Here is a 21,773-nt window from a genome sequence, read left to right as displayed (position 1 = left end):
TTAAAATGCTCCTTCAAGTTTTATCACTAAACGCTTTCAACTTCTATAGTGTCTATTAATTTTCAGTTTTAACCACTGGAAGTGCAAGGAAATTGGCAGGTGCAGTATCTGAAGAGTAGAGTGCTCTTTCCACTGTAGTAATACACTGAAGAGCAAAAGAAACTGGTATACCTGCCCAATATTGTGTAGGGCCCCTGTGAGCATGCAGAAGTGCTGCAACACGACATGGCATGGACTTGACTAATGTCTGAAGTATTGCTCGAGGGAACTGACACCAAGAATACTGCAGGGCTGTCCATAAATCTGTAAGTGTATTAGGGGGTGGAGATCTCTTCTGAACAGCATGTTTCAAGGATCCCAAATCGGGGGAGTTTCATGGTCAGTGGAAGTGTTTACACTGAGAAGAGTGTTCCTGGGGCCAATCGGTAGCAATTCTGAATGTGTGGGGTGTTGCATTGTCCTGCTGGAGTTGCCCAAGTACGTCAGAATGCACAATGGACATGAATGGATGCAGGTGATCAGACAAGATGCTTACATACGTGTCATGTGTCACAGTCGTAACTAGACATATCAAGGGTCCCATATTACTCCAAGTGTACATACCCCACACCATTACATAGCCCATGCCATTACAGAGCCTCCACCAGCTTGAAAAGTCCCCTGCTAACATACAGGGTCTATGGATTCATGAGGTTGTCTCCATACCCATACATGTTGATCTGCTCGATAAAATTTGAAATGAAACTTGTCCGACAAGTTGTTTCCAGTCATCAACAGTCCAATGCCAGTGTTGATGGGCCCAGGCAAGGCATAAAGCTTTGTCTCATGCAGTCATCAAGGGCATGTGAGTGGGCCTTCAGCTCCGAAAACCCATATTGATGATGTTTCGTTGAATGGTTTGCATGCTAACACTTGTTGATGGCCCAGAATTGAAATCTGCAGCAGTTTCCAGAAGGCTTGTACTTCTGTCATCGTGAACAATTCTCTTCAGTCATCGTTGGTCCTGTTCTTGTAGGATTTTTTTCCGGCCACATCAGTGTCAGAGACTTGAGGTTTTACTGGATTCCTGATATTCACGGTGCACTCGTGAAATGGTCGTACAGGAAAATCCCCACTTCATCGCTGTCTCAGAGATGCTGTGTCCCATCGTTCATGTGCTGACTATAACACCACATTCAAACTCACTTAAATGTTGATAACCTGCCATTGTAGCAGCAGTAACCAATCTAACAACTGCACCAGACACTTATCATCTTACTTAGGCTCTGCTGACTGCAGCGCCGTATTCTGCCTGTTTACATATCTCTGTATATGAATACGAATGCCTATACCAGTTTCTTTGGCACTTCAGTGTATAACTACTTGCAAGGTAATCTTTAAGCAGAAATTACTAGTGTGCCGAGGTTCTGTCATGTGATAAAACTGAATTATTTTCTGTCAAATTTTCTGGATTTTTTTTCATCAAATAGCATCTGTAGTGTCATAGAGGGTGTCCACAAAACTGACATTAATTATTTCTCACATGTATACAGAGAAGATCTGATGAATGTGCCCACTGTTTTCATCAATGGTGGAAGTGGATTGGCAGCCACTATGGGTACCACATTTAATGTTTATGAAAATTCATAAAAATGTTTGTTCAACTTGAACACTACCAATTTTTTCACTAACTCACTTTTGTAGGTTTCTATCAACATCTGTTGAGACTCAGAAGATGTTTTCTCTACCAATGACCAAAATAAAACATTTTAACACTCTATAGTAGGTGTAATTTACATAACAGTGTACAAAAAGTCTTGATTATAGCACTAGTGAGTCAAATAATGGCACCTGCACAATACTCCTCAGGAGCTGTACATACCCTCTGCTCGTTGAGTCACTCCAAGAAATACAAAATTTTCAGTGGAAGGCATAAAATTTCTCAGTGAAAAGCAATTACTGTGGACTCATTGGTAAAAATAATCTGAACTAATACAAGGGCATTTTAGGCATAGTTTTTCAAAATAAGTTTTGCATATTTTAAAACAGCAAATCATTGTTCTGGAATGAGATTTTCTGTTTGACAGCATAGCTCATGAAAAGGCTGAAAAACAGACAAACACACTGAAATACAACTTACTGAAGGAAGTGACTAAATTTGTATATCAGTTTGACTCAATTTAAAAAAAAATGTTATTATTATGTCAAATTAAAGCTTAAGTACATGCGTTTACAAAGTTAAAAATAGACTGGACACAATTTGTTACTTTAATATGAAAGTAATATGTAGTTTGAAAATTTACAATTGTAATAGTCACAAATAAGAATAAAATATGTACCTTGATGTTAGGGTAACACAGAACCTTTTCACAGCTGGAACTCCAATCTGAACAGCAAATTCAAGCCACTGATTAATTACACTGGCATACATCTTATGCAGAATACCACTTTCTCCAGATTCATACTCATTTAAAAGGTCCCCAGCTACAGCTGTGTCATCTTCCTGAAACAATGTTATATTGTGTTACTGTCTCATCAATGTGTTAAGCATTTAGTGTCAAACATTGTACAAAGAATCCACAAAACCCCAAGTGCACATGTGCATCTTGCACAGACAGAAGGAAACATTATGACAAAGAGGGGAATACAACTAAAAGGAGCCAGAAAAGTTTATCAGCGGAAAATGGGGACATGACGAACAGGAAGAGTGCAAAACCAGACATTTAAATTAAGTCAAGACAAAAGGAAAAGAGGAAAACATACTACTGGCTAAACAATGTGTAAGTAAGCCTTTTTTGTATTAGAAAGATGGGGTGAGTGTGAAGAAATGATAAAATTGTGTTACACCAAATGCAGCTGCTAGGACTCCAAGAAAAGTATTCACAGCTCTGACATCAATGATTAGCATACAATGATCCTTACATGCTGTGGTTGGTTTGTGAAAATCAGTGTTACATACAGTTTGGACTTCATTCTCTGTTGTTAGACACCATACTTAACTAAAAACAAATGATGAGGCATTTCTTCTGTACTGGACATACCAGTGGAATATCCAGTGAAATATAGTGGTATAAAGCACTGTCCACAAAAGACAGGGATCTAGGTTTCAGTACCAGTTAAACAGAATTTTGTCTAGATCGCAAATTATTTTATTACTGAATTTTTCTTTGGATACCATTTGGCAATCTGAACACAAGAGGAAAATGCATATGGAACAAATCAGAGTAAAATAGAATGCTGTATAAGACTGGCTAGCAAAGCCATCACAAGAGGATGAAAACATACCACAATAAAGGAACATTAATATATGGATAGAACAAGTCTTGTCAAAGAATACCTCACATAAACAGATAAGTGCCAAACTGAAGATTGTGATAGCTAAATGAGATAAAACAATAATTTTGCCACTATGTGGCAGTACAGTCATATTACATGTTACCATTCCAGTTACATGTTACCATTCCATTTGAGCATTAAATAAATGGCAAAATAAAATGACTCAATGAGATGTAATGATTTATGAAAAAAAAGAACATAACCTCTTCATTATATAGAATGCAGGTTACTAAATGTAGTTCTATATTAAACAGTACTATAGAATAAATTTTTACCATAAAGGTTTAAAACAAGACATCTGTCAATTGACATAACGGTAAAAGGATAGGTCATAGCATCTATTTCCTTAATTTATGACATGTAAAATTAAATTAAATTTTAAGATGAATACAAAAGGTCATGCCTTTTGCATTATCAAAGGGGGATATCTTAATTATTACTCTTTTAGTATAAAAAACCTGTATTTTACACATGAATACAATCATAAATATCTATTAAATTAATTAAAATAAGTAAGCAAAAATGGCAAGAGATGGAGAACTGTACAAGTATAAGTCGTCACCTGGCATATGAAATGACACCAGACAAGTTGACATTACCTCATGCACAGTTGTGAGGTGATCACCATGCAACACACTGGCCCAAGGAATAAGCATGCCATGAGCTTTTAAAAAATAGCAAACAAGGTTCCTAATGAACTCATTCTTCTCACAGAGCAGAAGCTTTCATTCCATGTGAATCAATTTCTAATTCCTTTTCCATGGATTTTCTGTCTTGCACTGTTGAATACCAGTCCTTCAAACAAATTTAGTCCATCTAAAATCTTCATGTCTTAATAATGCAATGTCCTACTCAAAAGTGCATGTCGTAAGTGCCCATGTCATAACATTAGAACACTAGTATGAAAAAGAAGTTAAAAGCGACTACATATTACGCCAAATTGACAGAAGGAAGGAGAGCTAAGAACAAGGACTTCCTCTTGGAGAAAAGACCACAATGCACACTGTAGTGACAGTGGAGGTCCTGAACCAAACATTAAACACTCAGGTGGCAAACATACATTAGAACGTAAGTGGTTAAAAAAAGTGCATTCAATCAGGAAATGGTGAACACAAAGTGGTGGGGGATCGCCGCTTAATAAATGGTGATGGCTAAAATGACAGTATGCAACCTAGCCAAAAAGCATTGAGAACAATATCATAATTCCACACTACTGTCCTGTCAAGGTCTCAGAGGTGGTTTGCCATCCCCTTCTGACCTGGTGTAAAATATCAAATGTCTGTCTGTATCATATAAATGACTGAAGTAGGTGTTTTTGCAGTGTCTGAGCAATTATGGAGGATTATAGAATGAAATAAATGGAGAAGGTGAAGCTTGAGAAAATCACATACTACTTTCTAAACAAAGGAAAAAGAAAAAGATAACAGTTCACAATTTTGTTCAGGTACTGAATCACTGATTGGCACATAAACAGGACTGACACTGTTGCTAACTTCTGGATGAATTACCCTGACCAACTACATTGTGATAAGTCTGTAGCAGCTCGTGTGAAAGGTTGTGTTTGGTGGATGGAACAAAGTGAGACAGGAGGCAGGGAGTTTGAGGGTGGGTTGGGAAAGGGTGGCTGACAGCTGGGAGGGAGAGGTAGTAGGTGAACAGGGTGTGAATGTGACACCAATGTACTCATTCTGGCTGCAGACAGGGGGAGTTATGCAGGCTTAACAGTCACATGGAGGAGTGGACTGGGAGGAGGAGTAGAACAGAAAAAGAGGAAGATAGCAGAAAGAGGGTGTGAGTGCAGGATGTTTGAAGGTAGGGTCATGGCACAGGGCTGGATGTCTGTATTGATCAGCACTTAGTGGAGCTTCGGCATAAAGGATTACGAGATCAAAGGATGTGTTGTAAGGACAATTCCTATCCATGTTATTCAGAAAATCTGGTGAAAGGAAGGCTCCAGATGGTATGGGTTGTTAGGCAGTAACTGATCCCATCCCAGCACTTCATCATAGCCTCTAATCACTACTCAAACCCTTAAAGCCATTCCTGAATCTGTCCCCTAAATCCAACTGCCTCCTCAGCCCAACTACTGCTTCACACACCCATTTCCTACATGCTTCCTTAAGTCCACAAACCTAACCACCATGAACACCCCATTGTATTTGGTTACTACATTTCCACTGAAAAAATCTTGGCTCTTGTTGACCAATATCGTCAACCCAGAACCCTGCCTATCTTCACATATCAAAGACATGAACCAGTTTCTGCACTGTCACAACCATTCACACCCCACTGCCACAAGGATACCTACTCATCACTGTTGATGCTACCTCCCTATAAAGCTATATACTCCATACCACATGCCCACACTTTGGTGCTATCAAACATTACCTCCACCAACATCATTCCGAATTCAAACTCATCATCTCATTCCTTATACAACTGATGAACTGTATCCTTATGCATAACTATCTCTCCTTCAAGTGTAAGATATACAAACAAATCTGGGGCACTGCCACAGGCACCGTTTGGCATCCTCCTGTGTCAGTCTATTTATGAGCCTCTAGAAAAAACCTTTCTATCTACATAAAATTCAAAATATTTTGCCTGGTTCAGGCTGATTGATGATAACTTCAGGATATGGACCCAGGTCAAGACACTTTATCTTCATTCAACCATTCTCAACACCCCTCCCATCTGTCTAACCTGGTCCTCCTCAGCTGAGCATGCCACTCTCCTTGACAGCTGCCATCCCTTCCACAATCAAAGTCCCCCCCAATACAGTCCAGCACTCGTGGATGATGTATCTGCAGTGACGAGCAGTCCCTTGCCCAGCATGCTAAAGCCATTACTGAGACCTTCACAGAAAGGCATTATGTCCCAAATGTAGTCTGTAAATAGATACCCCATTGCATATGCACAGGTGCCCCTAATTCTCCATCCACAACCAGGAACCAGCTGCAGAGGAATACCCACCTCATCACCCGTCATCACCCCAGACTCGTTCAACTTAAACATAAGGTTCATAAGGACTCTGACTCCTTACTCACAAGTGATATCCTGGTCACATTCGTTCCCACAACTCCCAAAATGGTATTCCAGTGCCCACCCAATCCATCAAATATTCCATTCCATCATATCTACTTCCATTGCCTGTGGAAGACCCCACTCCAAGATTTGTCTGATACACTAACCCACCGCAGCCTACTCTAGTCCCATCACTGGCATACCTATCCTATCAGAGGTAGGACCACTTAAGAAAGCAGTCATATCATATTTGAGATCTGCTGGAACTTCTGCACAGCATTTCATGTGGGCATAACAAACAACCAGCTGTCCATCAGAATGAATGGCCACTGCCAATGCATAGTCAAACTCAGGGTCAAACACCCTGCACAGCAGAATATCTTCATTCATTACTTCAATATCCTCATTCATTGTTTCAAAATCTGTACCATCTGGATTATTCTCATCACACCAGAGTCTCTGAATTACATGTAAACACATGCTTTGATCCCATAATCCTTCTGGCCTTATATTCTGTTAGCTCCTGCCCCAGATCAACCTCCACACCTACCCTGTCACCCTGACTTCTCTCATCTTGCACTCACATCCTCATCGCCATGACTTCCTTCTACCTTTGCTCTATCTTCTCCTTCCAATCCACTCACCCATGTCACTGTGCACTTCGCACAAGTCCCGCTTCCAGCAGCCAGGAAAGCTTACAGGTTGCATAGTCCTATCTTGTGTACCTGCTGCTGCCTCTCCCTCTTGAACATTAGCCACCTTACCCCAACACTCCATCCTATTCCCCATCTCCTTTCTCCCCTCACCCACTCCACTCACCACAACCTCTCCTCTCAGATGCAGTGTCAGCAAAATGTTTGTTTGTGTGTGTGTGTGTGTGTGTGTGTGTGTGTGTGTGTGTGTGTGTGAAATGATTCAACCGCTAGCTACCAACATTCTCAGTCTTATTTATGTGCCCGCTGATAACTCAGCAACTATTTGGTAAGTTGATACATCTACTCATTTCATTGTTTACATTTCACCTAGGACTTTCTATTAATATATCTTCTACTTTCTAAGTGAGCTGTAGAGCTTAACATGCCCTTTCTTGGAAAAAAATTTGAGTTTTTAACCACAACATTCGTAGAGAGCAGGAGTGTGAAATTAAATGTCATGAGATTGCTCAATGCATAATAAATTAACACTGATATTTTGCGATAGTGAGGGATGGTTGTGGAAGTACCACGGAACACAATTTCAAGCTCTCTTTATATTCAGCTAGCTGTGAAGCAACTTGGTGCCAGTTTTGTTATTTATTAGTCAACAAACAGATTCAGAAGGATGTAGGGTGCAGTAGTTACTTGGAGATGAAGAAGCTTGCACAGGATAAAGTAGCATGGTGAGCTGCATCAAACCAGTCTCTGGACTGAAGACCACAAGATGTTAGCCACTTGTCTATAGCATGTGACTGAACGAAATCAGTTGTTTCTTCTCATGTAATCAATACAATTTTGAATTGCTACTCCGCTTCCTTAAACAGTAGTTTTAATTGTTCAGTAGTTTTAATTTTAAGTGTGCTATAAAAATATTCATGTTTTTTTTGTTTTTTTTTTTTTTTTTTTTGGTACTAAAATCAGTCCTGTTATCTAGTATCATGGAATTCTTACAGTATAACAGAATCTTTAATCACAAATGACAGCTGCATATTTCAAAGTCTGTGCTATGCTAATACTAAAATTAATGTTACACTGTTTCTTCCAACTGAAGTCTGACTGAACAGGGAAGGGAGGTAATTACTGCTTTATGGATTATATAATGAAGAAATTATATTATAAAACCAAGTTGGTGGGCATAAATTATTTTCTATTTATGTAAATTAAATTCTTTACTATCACTTAAATTATTTACTATTAATTTATTCACTACTTATGTTGAACAGTTTAGGTAAATATACTGATCTTCAACTAACCATATTCTGCAAGTCATAGCATACATTAGAACAAAAATATACACCACTAACCTTCATGGGCATTTTGGTTGACATTTCTTCAGCAACAGCATCTAAAAAAGAAATAAACACAATATAATAGCTCTTGTATAAAATCACAAAGTTTGATCTGACAACTAAATATATGAATATAACAACATCAGATTTTATTTTGCTCACAATTACATAATAAAATCTGTGAATTATGTCTTCAGGACAGTCTCTTGACTGGCTAAGTGCTTTCTCAAGATGTCCAAGAGTGACCTCTTTCAATTGTTACATTCTATACAAATCAATGGGTCACTGATCCTTTTTATGGGAAACCTTAACTGCCCACATCAAACCATTTAACAAACTCCCTACGTTACATAATTTGAAATGACAAAAATGAACACAAGGACAAAGAAAATCAAGAAAATCTCGATTAAGAAAACAAATGTGATTCTAATTTAATGTGTGTTTGTTTTAAGATTCCTCTGTGCCATTCCAGGCTTCTCTTACTTGACATTACTTCTTCTGCATTTACTGCTTGCAAAATCACTGTCTTCTAACTAAATGCTTCTGGCATTGCTCATCTGTAATGGTTTTCCTTTCTTCCTGTTTCTCACATATATAATCGCTCATTGCTTTGTCTCTTGTTCCAGTCATCATTTATTAACCACTGCCTCATTTTTTCTTCTTTTCTTTTCCTCTCCTCCATTTTTAAGTCTTTTTGTTCATTTCACCTCAGTGTCGCACCTACCTTGTCACCTTATGAAAGATTCCCTCCCCCTCCCCCCCCCCCCCCAATCGTATTGACCAACTCAGATCACATTAACAACTTCAGTTCCTCTTCTTCCTTTGTTGTTGTTTCCTATGTTTCCAGCATTCCCGCAATTTCTCTCCATGAAGTCTCTTCCTTTTTTCTGTCCATGTTGCTTCTCATTTTTTTTCCTTCTGCTTTGAAAGCCTTCCAAATTTAGTATTTTATTTTTAAAACAGTTTTTTTCTGCTATTTCTGATTCTTTGATGTTTCTTTCTAGATCTTGCCTTACTTCTGTAATCCGTGCTATTGTCGATTTCTTCTTCCAGAAATATAGGAGTATTTGTTTTGTTTGTCTATTTCCATTCATTTGGTAGAGGCATCCGAAAAAGGTTAATCTTCGTTTGGCCAATGCTTCAATGTTTTCCCTAAACTTTTGTAAATCTCCTCATTACTTCTTATTTTCCAACCATATGCAGTTTTTATTGCACCCATTATTTTTCTGATAATCCTCCTTTACAGTACTTCTAGTCTGTCCATATTATAGTTCACTGTTAGGCATTCAGATCCATATAAACATTCTGGTCGTGCCACTGTGGTGTAGTGTTTTAGTTTTGTTATTCTAGATATACATTTCTTGTTGTAAATTTTTTGGTCAAACCATATGCTCTTTCCATTTTGTTAATTCTTACATCTATTGCAGATTTTTCTAGCCCATTCTGCTGCATACTCTCTGCAAGATATTTAAATTTATTTACTCACTCTATTTTACCTATTTGAGTTTTTATGAATTTTGGGGCATTTTTTATATTTGTCATGAATTTTGTTTTTTCAGCTGAAATTTTGAGACCAGTTCTGTTTGCTATTTTTTCCAGGAGGTTTATCTAAATAACTGCTTCTGTCAGGTTTTCTGAAAGTATTGCAAAATCATCTGCAAAAGCCCAGCAGTTTATCTTGATTCCATTTCTTTTCCTTTCAAAGTTATTGGTTCAATTTTGTGATTTTTTAGCTCCAAATTCCAGATCTTTAAAATTTTTTCTAGAACAAAATTAAAACAGTAAAGGTGATAAACCATCACCTTGTCTAACATAAGTTTTTATTTCAAATGGCTGAGATACTTCTCCCATAAATTTGACTTTAGATATTGTACCTGTTAGTGTTTCACGAATTATATTTTGTAATCTTATGTAAGATTATATGTTAGTTTCATTTTTCTTTGCTGTCATTGTTTTCTTTTCTTTTTCGATTTATTTCCTTTGAGTAATTTCATATCCAGTGCCTATGCTGTTTGCTGCTATTCAGTGCTCACCAACTCTATGATATCCCTCTCTCCCAACTATACAATTTTCATAATTTTTTAAACGTTTTCTTGTCTTTTGCATATAGTTAAGTCTGCTATGCTATTATGATTTTAATAATTATCTCTTGGTATCTTCCTCAAAACCAGTTCTATATCCTCGTATGTTCCTTTTTTTCTTTTAAACTGATTGCTTATTTACACACAGGGAATTTTAAACTTACTTATTGCAAATTAATGTGGTAAAAGCTGGTATTTTTAGCAGTGCAAAACAACAAAATGCCCAGACTTGTACTGCATAATGTAAGCACCTGTTGGCTGGCAAAGAACAAGAGTAGGGCACATATACAAGGTTAAGGTGAAACTCCAAGATCCCTAGATAAATACTCAAAACTTAACACATGAAGTGCAAAAACCATTTCACAAATAATTTACAGAGAATGCAAATTTTCACATGCAAGTTTCAGAATGCACTTGCCTTTAGGAAAATGGCACATATTGTAAGTCTCTACAGATCACCAAGGGGTGACATGTCTGTTTTCTTTGAGAAATTTGAATTAATAATGGAAAAGTTGTTAAAATCTAAATCAAAAATTGCTGTCTGCGGGGACTTCAACATAGAAATGGGAAATGATTGTGAGCAAGCCACAAAGTATTTTTTCAACCTCCTCAGAATGTTCAATCTATATTGTAGCAATAGAAATGCCACACGTGATGGAGCATGTATAGATAACATCATTGTTAACTTTGATAGGGATTTGTACACTGTCAGTATTGTAGGTGGGGGATTTGCAGACCACGATCCAATACTCCTCACACTCAACCTGAACAAAACTAAATGACTCCCCTCCAACACTAGTGCCAATGCTAAGGAAAAGGTGACTTGGGTTAGAGGGCAGAAGGAAGAATTGGTATACCAGTTCATTCAGAAACATCAGAGATATTAACTGGGACTGTGTATATAACTGTCAAGTGGGAATAAATAAGACTGAAGCTGCTTTTGAGAACTTCATTAAAATATATTTAGATTTGTGGTATTCTTGTTCTCCTCTTATAAAAATCAATCATAAAAGTCGACCTAAAAAGAAAAACATTAAGTGGTACACAGATGAACTTACCAATGTGAGGGAAAATATGTTATCATTGTACCACATGTATAAAAATTCTCTTAAATATGGAACGGAGCAGAAAGATGAATTGTACAAAGCGTATTTTGAATGTAAGAGAACCTACAGAACTAAGCTTAGAATGGCAAAAAGAACAGCATACGAAAGATACATTGAAGGGGCTACTAATAAGTGCAAAGCTGCATGGAATGTTGTTGCACAAGAGCATTGCAGGAATGATGAACATAGCGTAGCTCTTGACCCAGATGTAGTCCATCGTTTTTTCATGGACTCTGTAACTGATATTAGAAACAAAATTGAAACAACAAACAGTAATGCAAGTGATCTACTTAAGCAAACAGAAGCTGGGAACTATACCTTTAAATGGAGGACAATCACACCCACTGAGATCACAAAGGTAGTGGCAAAATTCTCAAACTCCAAGAGTATGGACTACTCTTGGTTGTCCAATAACATAATTAAAAAAAACAGTCCATATAATTAGTGAACCATTGGCCTTTCTGTTTAATAGGTGTCTAGAGTTTGGAGTTTATCCTACATATCTAAAAATATCGAAAGTTATCCCAGTGTATAAAAAAGGGGACAAACAAGATCTCAAAAATTACCGACCAGTTTCAATAGTTCCCATTTTCTCGAAAATATTTGAATCTCTTATTTATAACCAACTAAACTACTACTTTGAGTCACATAACTTACTCTCTAATAGTCAATTTGGCTTCCGCAAGGGAAGAAATACCACCAATGCTGTTCTTTCGATTGTGAATGAAGTAATAACAGCCTTTGAGAATAAAAATAAAGCATCACTTCTTTTATGCGATTTAAGTAAGGCATTTGACTGCATTTCTCATGATATCTTACTTGCAAAACTCAAATTCTATGGTGTACAAGACTCTGCATTGGCAGTAATTGAATCATACCTAAACAATAGGAAGCAGTTTGCCTCTGTCGGAAACAAAGACTCACAATTGCTAGATGTTAAGACAGGAGTTCCACAAAGTTCTGTCCTTGGGCCCTTCCTTTTTATAATTGCAGTCAATGATTTACCCCATTGTATCCCCAATACTGTTATCTGTTATGCTGATGACACAACTTTGCTTGCTCAGCATGAGAACATGTCAGTTCTGGAAGATATGATGCGAGATGGCCTGGAAGCGGCACTAAATTGGTTCTCATCAAATACACTGCTTTGCAATCCTGATAAAAACCAGCAGATTATACTTGGATTGTCAAAAGAGATAGAGGTGAAAGCAGTTAAAATTCTAGGAATTCATGTAGATTCTAAGTTAACGTGGGAAACACACATCAACCATATCTGCACAAAATTGTCTCGAGTTATGTATTTAATGTGGAAACTGAGAAGCCTAGTGATGAAAGAATATTTAAGAGTTATTTATTTTGGACTCTTTCAGTCACATATAGAATATGGACTGCTGATATGGGGACACTCTCTTCACATCACTGAAGTTCTAAAAATTCAGAAGAAAGTGATAAGGGCAATGAGCAATTCTGGTAGATTAGAGCACTGCCGGCCACTGTTCATTCAGCTGAAAATATTAACAGTTATTAATCTTTATATATACACCTCAGCATTGTATGCAAAAAACAATATAGCAGATTTCGAAATGAGAGAAAACATACACCACCATAATACCAGAGGCAAAACAAAATTAGACATACCTAGGCACAGGCTGACAAGAACAGGAAATGCCCATCTAATCAATAGTATAAAAATATTTAATAAACTTCCATTTTCTTCTCGGTTGGCTCACATAAGTAGCTTCAGGAGCAAGCTACTAAAATGGTTACTAATCAATCCTTTTTACAATATAACAGAATTTATGAATATAAAATCAATTGACATTAATTTTTAAGTATTTCATTATGTGATGTCACTGAATGTATTTATCTTATGTTATGGTGTATGTTAGCATCTATGGGTACTATTTGCAATGTTCATTTAGCTTTAAGATATTATTCAAGGAAAGTGTTACATTATATTCATGTAAATTGCCTATTCCACCTCAGGTGGTCAATGGTGAATAAAGAATATGAATATGAATATGAATATGAATCCATAGCAGTCACCAAGAGCTTTGTGAAACCTGATTAACAAGTTCAAAATATGCTGGACTGCTGTATTTACATCAAAAGGTTAACTTTTGAGCTGTTGTCATTTAATGTTTTTTTCAATCAACTACCTTGTCTTTCTACCCACTTTAAACTCTTCTAGTATGTTACACAATGTACATCTATCTGTTGAGTTAAATGTTGTTTTGAAGTCTATAAAGGCCATCACAAACTGTCTGTCCCTTGCATGTTTATTGACACACTATTAATGGTATGGTATATTCTCAAATGACTATTCTAATTAACCAGTTTGACAACACAAATGTGAGAGATATTTTATACCACCTGGCAACAATTTAAGGTGACCTTGAAGCCACTGGGAGCAAAGGGATAGAAATAAGTAACAATGTGGTCTATTTTATTTTATTTTCTTGCTATTATGCTCAGCTATGCAATGCAACTGAACTTATTTTCTTGATATGCTTGCTTTCTTCTTCTCTGGAAATCGCTTCATATTATCACTGTGGTTTTGCCTATGTTCCAAATAGGATCTACCTTCCCTAAACACTACTTCCCATTGACGCGCAAGTCGCTGAAGTGGCGTCAAATCAAAAGACTTGCACCAGGCGAATGGTCTACCCGACGGGAGGCCCTCGTCACATGACATTTCATTTTCACTTGATATTTGCCAATCAAATGACCTATTTTTGACTCAAACTACACTGCTGGGAAAAAATTACTACACCCTTTTAGACGTTTCCAATTCACTCAAGATTTATTGTTGCAACAGTTCATCTGGCTTACATGAAATGATTACATGTCCAGATTAATAGCAAATGCAGTTCTGAGGTACCAGGTATCGACTCCTGCTGAAACATCATATTAGTACATGGTGTAGCCTACATGTGCGGGAAGGCAGGTACTGACTCTGGCATCTAGCCAATCATCCAGGTTGCAAATACTGTCCTGGGATATGTTATGCCACACATGCTACATCTACATCTGCATCTACATACATACTCCGCAATCCACCATATGGTGCGTGGAGGTGGGTACCTCATACCACAACTAGCATCTTCTCTCCCTGTTCCACTCCCAAACAGAACGAGGGAAAAATGTCTGCCTATATGCCTCTGTACGAGCCCTAATCTCTCTTATCTTATCTTTGTGGTCTTTCCATGAAATATAAGTTGGCGGCAGTAAAATTGTACTGCAGTCAGCCTCAAATCCTGGTTCTCTAAATTGCCTCAGTAGTGATTCATGAAAAGAACGACTCCTTTCCTCCAGAGACATCCACCCGAGTTCCTGAAGCATTTCCGTATAAGTAATCAAACCTATCAGTAACAAATCTAGCAGGCTGCCTCTGAATTGCTTCTATGTCCTCCCTCAATCCGACCTGATAGGGATCCCAAACGCTCGAGCAGTACTCAAGAATAGGTCATATTAGTGCTTTATAAGCAGTCTCCTTTACAGATGAACCACATCTTCCCAAAATTCTACCAATGAATCGAAGACAACTATCCACCTTCCCCACAACTGCCATTACATGCTTGTCCCACTTCATATTGCTCTGCAATGTTACACCCAAATATTTAATCGACGTGACTGTGTCAAGCGCTACACTACTAATGGAGTATTCAAACATTACAGGATTCTTTTACCTATTCATCTGCATTAATTTACATTTATTTATATTTAGAGTTAGCTGCCATTCTTTACACCAATCACAAATCCTGTCCAAGTCATCTTGTATCCTCCTACAGTCACTCAACAATGACACCTTCTCGTACACCGTAGCATCATCAGCAAACAGCCGCACATTGCCATCCACCCTATGCAAAAGATCATTTATGTAGATAGAAAACGACAGCGGACCTACCACACTTCCCTGGGGCACTCCAGATGATACCCTCACCTCCGATGAACACTCACCATCGAGGACAACGTACTGGTTCCTATTACTTAAGAAGTATTCGAGCCACTCACATATTTGAGAACCAATCCCATATACTCGTACCTTAGTTAGGAGTCTGCAGTGGGGCAGGGAGTCAAACGCTTTCTGGAAGTCAAGGAATGTGGCATCCGTCTGGTTCGCAAGATATAATGTGAAAAAAGGGCAAGTTGTGTTTCATAGGAGCGATGCTTTCTGTAGCTGATGTATGGACAGCAACTTCTCTGTCTCAAGGAAATTTATTATATTCGAACTGACAATATGTTCGAGAATCTTGCATAAACGGATGTTAAGGATATTGGTCTGTAATTTTGAGGATCCATCCTTCTACCCTTCTTATATACAGGCATCACCTGTGCTTTTTTCCAGTCGCTTGGGATTTTACGTTGGGCAAGAGATTCGCGATAAATGCAAGCTAAGTAAGGAGCCAATTCAGTAGAGTACTCTCTCTAAAACCAAATGGGAATCCCATCAGGACCTGGCGATTTATTTATTTTCAACCCATTCAGCTGCTTCACAACCCCAGGGATGTCTATCACTATGTCCTCCATACGGGAATCTGTACAAGACTCAAACAGCGGTATGTTTCTACTACCCTCCTGCATGAAAGATTTCTCAAATGCTAAATTTAAAATTTCAGCTTTTGTTTTGCTGTTTTCCATTGCCAGGCCAGACTGATCAGTGAGTGACTGGATGGAAGTCTTCAAACTGCTTACCGATTTTACATAAGACCAGAATTTCCTTGGGTTTTCAGCAAGATCTTTTGCTAAGGTATGACGGTGGTAGTGGTTGTATGCTTCATGCATCACTCTTTTTACAGAAGCACGAATCTCTACTAACTTTTGCATGCCTCATTCTCCCGATCTTTCTTGTACTGCGAGTGCAACTGTCTTTGCTTTCTGAGCATCCCGAATTGCGCTGTTAAACCATGGTGGGTCTTTTCTGTCAGTAACCAATTTTTTCGGCACCTACTTCTCCCGTGTGTTTAAAATTTGCGCATAATTCTCCCATGTCCATCGTAACAGAAGTAAATGAACTCAATTCATTTACTAATTGGGATGCTAACAACTGCAAGCTGTTTACATAGTTTTGTAAGAGGTGTTGGTTAACGAGTTACACAAGTCACTTCTCATCCCATTATATCCCATGTATCACACATGCTCAATTGGAGACATGTCTGGAGACCATGCTAACCAGGGAAGTTGCTGCATGTCTTAAAAGAGCATGTTGAGTTTCATAGGCCATGTGTGGGTGAGCAACATGTCACCTTCCCGTTGCAAGATCAGCAAAAGAACAGGTATAACAACATTCTACACATACCCAGCACTGGATAGCATCCCCTCCAGAAACACCAATGGATGAATGCACTCTATGAGACAGCACTCATTATGTCTACATTTTGCATGTAAATGACCAACACTTACACGCAAGCAAAATATGCTTTCATGGGTGAAGACCATGACATGCCATTCCGTCTTCTAATTGATCCTCTGACGGTACCAGTAGAGCTGTGCACATTGATGCTGTGGCATGAGTGGAAGACAGGCTACAGGTGTGCATACCTGTAGGGCCACAGCTAATAACCAGTTCATGTTGACATGTCTGGGCTCACAAGTGCTCTTATCTGCACTCTGGTAGCTTTATGATCTGCCACTGCTGCATTTACTACATGATGATCCTGGCAGGTGTCTGTAGTGTATGGACGTCCAGAATGTCGTATATGGGTGTGAGAATGTTCATGTGACCACGATACCAGCATCATTGCACAACGTACACAGCACATCCAACTTGTGTGACAGTTCTCGGAAAGAACCATCCTGCCACTTGGAAGGCCACTATTTGACCCCTGTCAAACTCACTCAGTTCATTGTAGGAAGGACAAGTGCATATTTGTGGCATGGTTACCTGGTTGGTTCACACATTTTCAACACAGTGAGCCTTGTGATGTGAATGTTCCCTATTAAATAGTAGACACAGATGGCACTATGGTAGATTTACCACTATGATATCTGTTGGTGGATGACGTTGAAACCCCAGGTGTATTAATTTTTTCCCACCAACAGTGTATCTAAGTATGATTTTTGAAAGAATTTGTAAGTAGCTGGCAGCAATGCAGTTATTTATATCTGTTTTGTTCTCTTTCTTGTGAAGTGGGTGCATTACAGCATACTGCCATTCTTTAGGGATTGTTTCTACCAGCCAAATATATATAACAGCTTCATGAAGTTTCTGCATGCGATTTTTACATTCTATTTTCCATATTTCTGCTTCTATCCCATCTTCCCCTGGAACTTCATTGTTTCTAAGTCATTGTGCTTTGTCAACTTGTAGTTTGTTAAAAGTTTACAATCCTCTTTATAATTTGTTTCCAGAGCCCCGACCAGCCATCTAAAACTAAGATGGGGACCTGATATGTTGACATTTCTTTTCTAATGATTCACTGTGTTATTTTTCTTGAACTTGTCCTGTTTGTGCTAGTCTGGTTTTATCATAATGGTGCTTTACAAACTGAATGATATTTGAAGACTGTTTCTGTATTGCTGTCGATTCATGCACTTTTGTGCAGTTTTATGGAAATTCCGGACTTTACAGGATTTAATTCTCTGCTCTATGAGTTTGTCACAGATATTATTCTACCTCCTATATTTACATTTCCTTGGAGTGTACTAGTACTTTGGGAAGCTTGTAAAGAAATATTTTTAAATTCTGACCAGCTGGCAGATTCTTGGCTGAAGATGTGTGCAGAGGAGATGTTTGAAATTTGTTCGCTTTCTCAGTTTGGTTCTATTTGACTGGAATTTAATTAATGACAGGTGGTGATTAGAACGGATGACTCCTTTTTTTTTATTTTCACATTCAAATCTCTTTTCCATTTCTCTTGGGATGGTTGTATATTGTATTTTTAATTCTCCAAATGCAGTTTGGAGATCTCGAAGTTTGTTCTTGTTAGGACGTGACAGAAAATGTGTTGACACTGATTTCATTTCAAATACTTTTCAAAAGTTGATTAGTCTCTCTCCATTTTTACTAGTCCTTTGGTAAGCAAGATAGAGTCCTACAATTGTTATGAATTTGTTTTCCTTGCTAATTTGTGCATTACAGTATCCCATAAAAATTTAAATATGGTGACAGGGAGTAGCAGCTGTAATTTCTTCCATGAATTCCCAGAATTCCTTCACTTTATGTGGTTCTTTTTGGTTACAGTAGTTTCTGATGCATGGGCATTAATTAATAAACAAACTTTGTTTTCTGATTTGATTGAGAATAATGAAATTCTTTCAGAAGATGAAGTAAAGTTCAATGTCATGGTCACCGTAAAAGCATCAGTTATTAAAGGAAGAAAAATCTTTCCATGTTACTTGTAGAGTTTTACATTGTCTAAGGGATGCAAGAAATTGGTAACTTTCTATCCACAATACCAAATGAGAACATTAACTTAAACTTAACATGTATATATGCTATGATCTCATTATTTGTCCCAATGACTTGTGCTTTATTGAGAAGCTCATCTCACCAGAAACACAAGAACTTCATGTAATGCGTAAAAATGCAGTCCAGGTTTAAACACTGTTGTGTCTGCCATAACATATGGCACACCACTATATACACAGGAGGCACCACATACCAGGCCAGTCTCTAGCGTGGCACCACATCAATGGTGCACATAACAGTGACCTTATTATGCGGCTGTTGTAAGTCATATCCATCCACCGTAGTTATGATATGATGCCACAGAGTGTGCTGATAACAGGGAGTATATCCTGCTTCCACCTGGTGTCAGACAAATAGTTCAGAAATGAACACCCATCCAGCAACTGCAGATTTAAGGGGACAGTTGTCACATTGTCCCAGTCATTACACAGTGTCGCAGTAATCACTGCGTACAACAGAGTGAGTCATTAACAGAGACAGGACTTAGGTACTATCACAGACAGCAGAGTAAGACTGGAACTATTATTGCATTAGTAAGTCATCATTTACTGAGATAGATTTAGACCAGTGTTCAGAACTTTAAAATCAGCACTATGTCTTTACATTATAATCACATCAGTGCTGAGTAACTGTGTACAGGATGTTTCAAAGTCTTGGCATCAAATGTCTAGGGGTGAAAGATCACATCATTAGGAACAACTTTCGTTAAGACACAAAATGTTTGCTCATGTTACCCAGGGCCACTAGGCATCTTTTTATTATTGTTAGGCCCCTGAGCGGAGGCAGGGTGGAGGAAACCTGTGACTTGTGTATGTAATGTGTGTTGCCTGTAATCCACTGAGCAAAATTAAAGCTACTGATTTTCCAGGTAGATGCACTCATTCTCAAGGTTGAATACATATCATAAGGGAAAGGCAACCACTCATCTATAGTGGACTAATGTGTGGAGCACAAAACCACATAACAGAAAACAATATCCATACTAGCTTTCGAGCTAGGAAGCATCATTCATTTAAAATGGTCAAGTTTTCCCCACACAGACAGTATGCTGTAAATTGCAAATGCGGGTTAGCAGAAACAATTTACAGTCCAATATTTCCAAAAGACATCCAGAATTTTTCTGTGCTACTGGCTGATAACAAAGGTAAAATCATATGGAACAATTTCTGACATGTTTCTCTATTGGTGGAATGGACAGCAACATCCTACAGAGACAATGTTTGGCAAAAGCAAAGGTTGCACTGTGAATGTCCCAAGAGTGAATGATCACAACTGCTCTTGTTTGAATGGTGTTCCAAATATTGTGAACAATGCTGCGAGCTATGAGATTGATGACTATGTTGTTATGCATAAGCAAATATCTTCATTGATTAATTAAAGGGATATTCTGTAAGACAAAGAAAAAATTTGCAGATAGTGTAATAAATAACAACTTACCTTAAAGTAAACATAAGACAATGTCATTGCGCAGGAGAAAATATATGGTATTGTTAAAGTACTGCACTCTTGGGAAACCAATACATAACTTTAGATTAATTAAAGAATACTGGCAAAATTTGATGAAGAAGATGAAGTAGTCATTACAAATCTCATGTTTGTGTTCAAGGCAGTAGTAATACCATCACTTGTATGCTCTGTCACGCACTATGTTTAACGGAATATTTTACAGCACCTGGCATACATATTAACTACAGTTCAAAAAACTGTGAACACTTCATAGTATTCACTTTTAACAGCTATACGCATGGAATAAAGATCATCTGAAACAATTTTATGTTTTTGATTAACAGTTGAAAACATTTGTTGTGACACAGATATTTTATTTTTTCCCCTGATAAGTCACACAGGTTACTCTGTTCATTTAAATTACTAGAATTAAATGTTTCAACAGATATTTGATTTTTTTTTTTTTTTTTTTTGGAATGTGTAGATGGAGTCAGTCCAAATAAATACTGCTCATTACAGGTGAATTTTAAAATTTTCCCAGCAAATTGTGTGTTCAAAGAAATTTCGGGTGCCTGCAAGTCTGAAAATTCTGTGAATGCTCATTATGTGTTGCATGTGATCCCGAAGTGAACTGAAAATGCAGGTTTGTTTCTTAATGGAAACAAAATGTTTTTTAAAGTGAAATTTTATGACCCTATTCAATAGAATAGATCCAAAGTAGTCTAGTGTGATATTCGGTTTAATATGGTGTGAGATGGTACATGAGACAGGACAACACAGGCAAAGAAGACATGACATACAAGTGGTTATGAATATTTTGGTTTCTTTTGTTTTACTGAACTGGATTAAAGACTAATTAAGAGACAACCAGGTAGCCACTATACTAATACAGCTCATAACAGTACCACTTTCAAGATATTTTCATGGAATAGTTTAGTGTTACATTTTCCATATTCCTCTCATTTTATTATGCTCTGTGATTAAAATAACCACTAGCTCCGTTTCCTCTAGAACTTGTAACACATGGAAATGTTTGTTTGCAATGTTTCCTTTGCCCAAGCTGGCCCATCTTGTTTGACAGCCTGTGCCATGCTGCCTATCTGCCAGTGCCTCACAGCACTGCTACTCACTTCACTGCAGGAAGACTGATTATTCTTCATGTTTTGATTTCACTGTTAACACATATCATCAAACCAAATATTACACTACATGAATTTGGGATCTCTCTATTAAATGGGGACATCAAATTCCACTTGGAGAATAAAATTATTTGTGACAATAAATGTATTAACAGGACAGCAAAAGTCTAAGAATAACCATATAACAACTGAGTAATACTGCTGCATGACTGAAACAGACAGCACAGTGCTGGCAGGAACATGAGGCAACATGGGGCGAGTGGGCAT

General features: G+C 37.8%; 1 protein-coding gene across 3 annotated transcripts in view; it reads right to left on the bottom strand.

The window, feature by feature from the left end:
• LOC126297774 (KICSTOR complex protein SZT2-like) overlaps positions 1-21,773 on the bottom strand; it is a 710,838-nt gene that overhangs the window by 150,017 nt on the left and 539,048 nt on the right. For all 3 annotated transcript variants that reach the window (XM_049988949.1, XM_049988951.1, XM_049988950.1), the window contains exons 43-44: positions 8,339-8,379; positions 2,319-2,482 (exon numbers count right to left, since the gene is read on the bottom strand). In XM_049988949.1, coding sequence (XP_049844906.1) covers positions 2,319-2,482; positions 8,339-8,379 — 205 coding nt within the window. The remainder of the gene's footprint in view (positions 1-2,318; positions 2,483-8,338; positions 8,380-21,773) is intronic.

This window comes from Schistocerca gregaria, chromosome X (assembly GCF_023897955.1).
Source record: "Schistocerca gregaria isolate iqSchGreg1 chromosome X, iqSchGreg1.2, whole genome shotgun sequence".
NCBI lineage: Eukaryota > Metazoa > Arthropoda > Insecta > Orthoptera > Acrididae > Schistocerca > Schistocerca gregaria.
The sequence above is the reverse complement of the archived record's forward strand: the minus strand, read 5'-3'. Positions and strand labels throughout refer to the sequence as shown.